This window comes from Macrobrachium nipponense, chromosome 3 (genome assembly GCF_015104395.2).
Source record: "Macrobrachium nipponense isolate FS-2020 chromosome 3, ASM1510439v2, whole genome shotgun sequence".
Classification (NCBI taxonomy): Eukaryota; Metazoa; Arthropoda; class Malacostraca; order Decapoda; family Palaemonidae; genus Macrobrachium; species Macrobrachium nipponense.
Window position 1 is genome coordinate 142246493 of NC_087202.1, and position 8526 is coordinate 142255018.

General features: G+C 37.3%; 1 protein-coding gene across 1 annotated transcript in view; it reads right to left on the reverse strand.

Moving 5' to 3' along the window:
- The window catches only part of LOC135222546 (uncharacterized), a 42400-nt gene extending 34224 nt beyond the window's left edge, over positions 1-8176 (reverse strand). The window contains exon 1 of the mRNA XM_064260633.1: positions 8075-8176. Within this exon, the coding sequence (XP_064116703.1) occupies positions 8075-8176 (102 nt within the window). The remainder of the gene's footprint in view (positions 1-8074) is intronic.
- Positions 8177-8526: the final 350 nt, after the last annotated feature.

The window sequence follows — 8526 nt, forward strand, 5'->3', positions numbered from 1 at the left end:
ATATGAATGTAAATGAACCCACTCTGGATATGTGAAAATGCAATTATTTTCAGTGATATAATTTTATACCTGAATGTATTTAGATTAGTTGGAATGACAACTATTGCACTAGAATTATGATCATCCACTAATACTCATATACACAACATTGATATATATTTTCACATAAAGGTAACACGCGGAGGTGGGGAGTCTCACGGACCCAAACACCCTTCTACTGACAAAATGGAGAGAGGCCTTGAAGTAACTCCCTCACCCCCTGCATGACTACACAAAGTTCGGAAGGTACTGGGAAGACCAGGGCTCCCAGACATCTAGAAGTTACTGACCTAGAAATTTTACAAGGGAGGTGGGGGGGGGGGGGGGGGGGGGGGGGGGGGGGCGGTTGTGGGGTCTCTCAGGCTTAGGTCTACCTGAGCCGGAGTAATTAATGAAACTTTCGCTAGCTTTACCGAAATATTGACGTCAATTTAACCTTCGTACTTTGTGGCTAATCTAACTCGTTTCCATAAGCTGCAGTATGCCCAAATCGCATGACAAACAGTCGTTATACTAACCCCCTATAACTCCCCCCCGACCCCCACAAAACCCCCTTTCGATCACCGAATAATCATCACCTGTGGTTTTCTATATTGCGACGCAGACTTCAGGTCCAACGAGAGAGACTCTGCTGTGAAGAACAATGGCACTATATCAGCGTTCCTGAAAGAAGCCCTTTGGTTCATCATGGAACTCTGTGTGAATAATGGATGATGGAGTCCCCAACGATTTGTTCTTTGTGAACCGGATGATGTTTCTGAGACGAAAAGTATTATTATTATTATTATTTATTTATTTTTTTGCTCTATCACAGTCCTCCAATTCGACTGGGTGGTATTTATAGTGTGGGGTTCCGGGTTGCATCCTGCCTCCTTAGGAGTCCCTCCACTTTTCTTACTATGTGTGCCGTTCTAGGATGAATGTGGAGCCGTGGAGGAGTGGGTAGGTCGTCAACAGACTAAAGTCAAGTTAAGCAACATAGTGGCTGGTCAGTCGTTGGATGGGTGACCGCTCTCCTCGGCGTTGATTCCTTGGAAAGGATCTTTACCATAATTTTTTTTTTTTTTTCCTCCAGTCTACTCAGTCTACGCAGCTGTATGAGTACCTATCCCTGAATGGGGTAGGGTCCAGCTATGGGTTTAAATAGCAAAACTCAGCAATGATGGAAAGAAATGAAGGAATAAACGACAACGACGTAAATGGAACCTATGGCAACAGAGGAGCTTCGTCCGGCAACCTGGTATTCAACCCAATTGAAGGTCAGGTACTTGGAGGTTCGTCATCCAGCAACTGATCACCACAATTATTATTATTATTATTATTATTATTATTATTATTATTATTATTATTATTATTATTATTACTTATTTCTAGAATATTATTTTATTAGAATTATTTCTATTTCTGTTTTCATCTCAATATAAGAATTATAATTCTGTTTTTATTATGGACGTCTCTTTTATATTTTTTTTGAATTTTGATTTTAATTTCCTTCATTTTTATTAATTTTAGAATTATACTTATTTTTTTTTTACTCACTTGATTTTATTAAACATAAAGTTATTGGAATAAAATTTAAAATAGTCCACCAGGAAATTCCTGGAAAAAATGGAATTGACATTATTTCAAATATTTTTATCTATGATTCTGATCTATTTCGACTCATATATCTTTATTATTTCCTCATTATTCCCATTTGATTTTTTATCAAAATTATTCTACTTACCATCAACTATTTTGCTATAAAAAAAACTAATTGAAACTCTCTCCTCTCTCTCTCTTCTCTCTCTCTCACTCTCTCTCTCTCTCTCTCACTTTCCCTCTCTCTCTCTCTCTCACTCTCTCGATCTCTCACTTTCTCTCTCTCTCTCTCACTTTCTCTCTCTCTCTCTCGATCTCTTTCTCTCTCTCTCTCTTGCTGTCTCTCTCTTTCTGTCTCTCTCTTTCTCACTCTCTCTCACTCGCTCTCTCTCTCACTCTCTCCCTCTCTCTCACTCTCGCTCTCTCTCTCTCTCTCACTCTCGCTCTCACTTTCTCTCTCTGCTCTCGCTCTCTCTCGCTCTCGCTCTCTCTCGCTCTCACTCTCACTCTCAGTAGCCATTTTGCTTGGTGAGACGTTCCCGTGCGCACAGTCTGATTAATCAACAGATATCACGCGTTTAACATACGTCTAGAATTTGAGAAGTATCTAGAAGTGTTCGTGAACTGTCGGTGATAAGGTTAGCGTAAAAATAGTAGGATAAAAGCGTCTACTAAGTTAGTTTATCAAGTGAAATACTGTAAATCAGATCAAGATGGCAGTAAGTTCCAACTGTGGTAAGAAATGGCGAAATTTAGCGTGTTTAGCGATTCGCAATACGATGATGGTAGCAGGAAGGGAGCTAGCATTTCTCATCTATGAGAATCAGCAACAGCCCTAACCAAAAAGATACAAAAGCATTCATAGATATATTAGAAGGATATGATCCTTCAAACCGGAACAAACCAACAGAAAACATCTTGAAAATAATTGAAGAAGTTCCAAATAAAATCCAAGTGGTCAAGAGACTCATAAAGAAAATATACATAAATCAACATATTCCGACAAAGAAAATGAATAAGGTGAACATTGTGAACATCCTAATTGATGCATAGGAAAAAGAATGCCAAATGCATGCAAACTGTGTGAGGTGTGGTATAGCATAGTTAATCCACAAAACCTGATCAGAAAATGTGCTGTATGCAACATTCCGACGCATCCGCAATGTGCTGAGGTAATGCAAGATATGAGAAAAGATACCAGAATATTTTGCTCAACATGTCTATCATGGATAGACAATGTTATTGAATCAAGATTAAATGTACAAATAATTGAGGATGAAGAAGAAGAGGAAAAGGAAGAAGAAGAAGAGGAAAACGGAAGAGAAATAAACAAAAACTGAAATGGACAGAAAAAAAATAAGGAATGGAAACAAAGAACAAGATAAAGTATTGGATGCAGATATACTCATTGATACTACATATGAGGCAATCAAGCAGTGTACATACGAAGAAATAAATTACGTCATGACAACACAAAAGAAAATCCCGCAAAGATTCTCAACCCAGATTTGAACAATTGATGGGAAAGAGGAAAAAATAGACAAGAAAGACAAAGTCTGCAAACCTTTTGAAAAGAGGCAATTGCAGATTCGGAGAAAGATGTTACTACAAACATCCTAAGGTATGTCACAACTATGAAATATATGGTAAATGTGCATACCTAGACGGCTATGAGGATGATTGCAGAGATCTACATCCAAAAAATATGCAAAAACCTAGAAGAAGGAAAAGGATGTAAGTTCGACAAAAAAGGTAAATATATGCACCCTGTAGCCATGAATCAAAATCAAATAAATAATCAATCAAATAATAAAATCCAAAATAAGAAATAAAACAAATAAAGAGAGGAACAAAGAATATCAGGTGAAAGAAAAAACCAAGCCATCACCGCGATATTGTGGGTCACCAAAATATTTCCAACCATCAGCTCCAAGATACAACTCAAGAGATAAAAACTGTATTTATGATGCAAGAGGATATTGCTGATATGGAGAAAACTGCAGATTCAGACACAAAATGAATAATTATGATGAAGGAAGATCAAATATTATGGAAAAGTTGGATTTTTTAATGTCAGAATTTCTGGAAATGAAGAAAAGAACAACATACCAGAACAGGATAGAGACATGGGAAAATCCTTATTATTACCCATATTAAATGAAGGAGAAAACACGCAAACCATCATAGTGATGAATGCGCAGGGTTTAGTTATGAGTAACTCAAAAAGAAAAATAGAGTACTTAGAAGAACTAACCCAAATGAAAAAGGAAATAGATATAATGAATATAAGTGAAACCTGGTATTCCCAAGAGACTGGGAATGATGATCAAATAAAAGGGTTCCAAACTTATAGATCAGATAGAAAAAATAGGAATCAAGGGGGAACCGCAATATATGGGAAAGACAAAAACAAGGAAAAATATATGAGAAATATAGTAACTCAGAATGTGAACTAATAGCGGTAGAATTTGAATCTGAAATATTAATGAACATAGTAATAATATAGACCCCCTAGTACTAAAAAGTTTGACATAATAATAGAAAAATTGGATGATATATGTAGAAATCACAAGGTGGACTGGACTATTCTCCTATCTGGAGACTTTAAACTTTCCTTTCGTAGACTGGAAAGAACGAATAGGAGATTGTGGTTGTATTTATACATATAAAAAAGAGAGTAATAGTAGTGCAGAAGATAAGAGGCAATTCGAAAAAGCTATTAGATAGGCTACTAGAATACAACATTCAACAAATAAATCACCTGCCAACAAGAAAGGAAAATACTTTAGACCTAGTATTTGTGAACGAGGTGAATTATGTTAAAGAAATAATAGTTTATAATGCGAATATTTCAGACCATAATGTCGTAGAATTAACAGTCCATTCCAAAGCAAGTGAAAACAGAGATAAGCAAGAAATAAAAAAGTGGGAAGGATATGGAAAATACAACTTCTACAGTTAAAAATATAAAATGGTCAGAAATAAATTAAGAATTAAACAAAGATTGGGATAACATTTTCGTAAGTGATGACATAAGGGTAAATACGGAGATATATAAAATATTAGAGAAACAAAATAGTGGATAAAATATATACTGAAGAAGAAAAGTAAACATCAGTCATGCATACCAAGAGACAGAAGGATCTTGTTCCAGAAAATCAGAAGTGGAAAAAAGGTCTTGCAAAAGAAAAAAATGCATGGAAAGTTATAGAACTAAAAAAGTAAGATAGAAAAATGCAGAACAAAAGATTATGCAATCAAAAGAAAATGAAAAACGAGACTTGGAAGAAAAAAACCCTAGTAAATATCAAGCAAAACCCCAACTATTATACTCGTACGCAAAAAAGATGAATAAAAGAAGAATAGAAATAGGGCCTCTAAGAATGGAAGGGAGATTACCGAATGAAAAAAAGGAAATATGCAACATATTGGCAGAACGATATAAGAGAGAATTCACCCCAGAATTGATAATGAAGATAATGATATAGAAGTAAGGGACGAAAATAGAGAATATTTAGCTGACATAGATATTAATGAAGCTGATATGTGCAGCCTATTAATGAAATTAAAAATGGAGCTGCTGCAGGTCCTGATGCTGTCCCTCCGCTATTTTGTTAAAGAAAGTACTTCATTCTATCGCAAAGCCACTTGCAATATTATTAAGACAAAGTGTCGATACTGGCAAGATTTATGATGAGCACAAATTTGCATATATTACCCCTACTTTCAAAAGTGGATCAAGACTAGAGGCAAGTAACTATAGGCCTGTGAGTCTAACATCACATGTTATGAAAGTGGCATGAAAGGGTTAATGAAGAAAAATATTATGAAATATTTAATAAAAAATAATTTGTTTAATATAGGACAACATGGTTTTGTACCTGGAAAAAGTACACAAACCCAACTGTTAGTCCTCCGTGAGAACATATAAAAGAATATGAAAAGCGGAAATGAAACAGATGTGGTTTATTTAGACTTTGCAAAAGCTTTTGACAAGGTAGACCATAATATTTAGATTCGAAGAAAATTAGAAAACCTAATATAGTGGATAAAGTAGGAAGATGGTTAAAGAATTTTTACACAACAGAAAACAGATAGTTATTGCAAACGATGAGAAATCGGATGAAGCTAAGGTAATATCCGGTGTGCCACAAGGTACAGTGTTAGCTGCTTTACTGCTTGTTATTATTGATTGCAGAATAGGACAGTAATGTTAAGGACTCGGTAGTGAGTAGTTTCGCCGATGACACAAGAATAAGTAGAGAAATTACTTGTGATGAAGATAGGAACGCGCTACGAAGAGACCTTAACAAAGTATATGATTGGGCAGAGGTAAATAGGATGGTATTTAACTCTGATAAATTTGAATCAATAAATTATGAAGACCGAGAAGGAAAGCTATATGCATATAGGGGACCTAATAATGAGACAATCACAAATAAGGAAGCAGTTAAAGACCTTGGTGTGATGATGAATAGGAATATGTTATGCAATGATCAAATAGCAATTCTAATGGCAATGTAAAGCAAAAGTGGGAATGTTGTTACGGCACTTCAAAACAAGAAAAGCTGAACACATGATATGCTTTATAAAACATATGTTCGTAGTCCACTTGAATATTGCAATATGATATGGTACCCACACGTCAAAAGGATATTGCACAAATAGAGAGTGTACAAAGGTCCTTTACAGCTAGAGAGAAGAAGTTAAGGACCTTGACTACTGGGAAAGACTACAATCATTTAAAATTAAAATTATAGTCTAGAAAGGAGAAGAGAACGCTACATGATAATTCAGGCATGGAAACAGATAGAAGGAATAACAGAAAATATCATGGAACTAAAAATATCAGAAAGAGAAAGCAGAGGTAGATTAATAGTGCCCAAAACTATACCAAGAAAAATAAGGAAAGCACACAGGACATTAATGCCACTACGCACCAGCATCGATAATGCAGTGTCTATTCAATGCGTTGCCAGTTCATCTGAGGAATATATCAGGAGTGAGCATAGATGTGTTAAGAATAAGCTCGACAAATATCTAAACTGCATCCCAGACCATCCAAGATTGGAAGATGCAAAATATACCGGAAAAAGAAGATGTACTAGCAACTCTCTGGTAGACATTAGAGGTGCCTCATACTGAGGGACCTGGGGCAAACCCGAACGAATTTAAGGTCTGTAAGGTCTGTAAGGTCTGCCTGTCTCTCTCTCTCTCTCTCTCTCTCTCTCTCTCTCTGTCACTCTCTCTCTCGCTCTCTCTCTCTCGATCACTCGCTCTCGCTCTCACTCTCTCTCTCTTTGCCTCTCTCTCTCTCTCTCTCTCTCTCTCTCTCTCTCTCTCTCTCGCTCTCGCTCTCACTCTCTCTCTCTGTCTCTGTCTGGTCTGTCTGTCTGTCTGTCTCTCTGTCTCTCTCTCTCTCTCTCTCTCGCGACCTCTCGCTCTCACTCTCTCGCTCTCGCTCTCGTTCTCACTCTCTCTCTCTCCTTCGCTCTCTCTCTCGTTCTCTCTCTCTCTCTGCCTCTCTCAATCTGTCCCCTCTCTCTTGCTCTCTCTCTCTCTCGCTCTCGCTCTCTCTCTCTCTCTCGATCTCTCGCTCTCGCTCTCGTCTCTGTCTCTCTGTCTCTCTTTCTCTCTCTCTCTCTCGATCTCTCGCTCTCTCTCTCACTCTCTCTCGCTTGCTCCTCTCTCTCTCTCTCCAAAAACAAAAACATGAGATTGAAATCCGTTTTTACCGAATAACATTCTCGGACACGAAAGACAGACAAACAGACAGACAGACGATTGCGCATGCAAACATCAAGTTGCTGATTTACGAGGAAGACTTACAAGGAAATATTCCCACATAATCGCATCAGATTCGTCTGCAACATTGGCACTTGTCTTTCAACAACAGTTTATTTCATTCAAGAGAACAGTATTTTTGTCCCAGTGGTAATGATTGGGCAACTGAATAAAGAAATGAATGAGCAAATAAAGCAGAAAGAATAACACGAGCCAAAGCGAAATGTGAACTGGAAAGAAGTTTCCCGATTTAGGCTTTACTGTCTGCTGCACCAAAGAGCCGAAGGAAGCCTTATCATAGACAAACTTTGGTCCAATTAAATTCCAAAGCGAAGACGCTCTGTCACTGGCAGAAGAAGTCTGGGAAGAACATACGCTGTTTTATTCAGGTAGAAAAAATTTTTTTTTTTTTTTCAGCAACCTTACATTGAAACATGTAAAATGGATGTCTGCACTTATCACATAAATATCACCAACAGGTTGGTAACAAGACAACGACCGACCGCAAATGCGTAACGGAGAATTGTTTTCATCTTATTCTAACTATTGACATAATTGGAAGGGAGCGTCCACATTGCATAGAAACATGTCAGATACACGTCGGCCACTTATCTCATACATATCACGAACATGTAGAAAACAAGTCAGCGACCGTATGTAAAGAACTAACCCATAGGGTAAATTCTCGACAATCGTATGAAGAAGCGCATGTTGGAGCGGCCTCGAATGAGTCGTCGATTTGTCCTCGACCTGCATGCTGCTGTGAACACATTTTCACCAAGCTGCAAGAACATCTAGTTAAGTACAAAAGCGGTGGAAGGTCCAACCAGATAGATTACTTTATGTATAAGAGGAAAGATTTGCGTAAGGTAAAAGATTGTAAGGTCATACCAGGAGACCATGTGAGTCCGCATCATCGTTTGGTACTGATGGACTGGTTATGGAAATTGAACAAATAAGAAAGAGAAAAATGCAGGGGCCAAAAAGGATTAAATGGTTTAAGCTGAAAGAGATTGAACTTTGTAGGCAGTTTAAAGAAAACGTTTTAGCAGAAATAACACATGAAATTGAAGATGTCGATCAAGGGAGGAACGGAACGATGGAAATATACTAAGAGTTGCT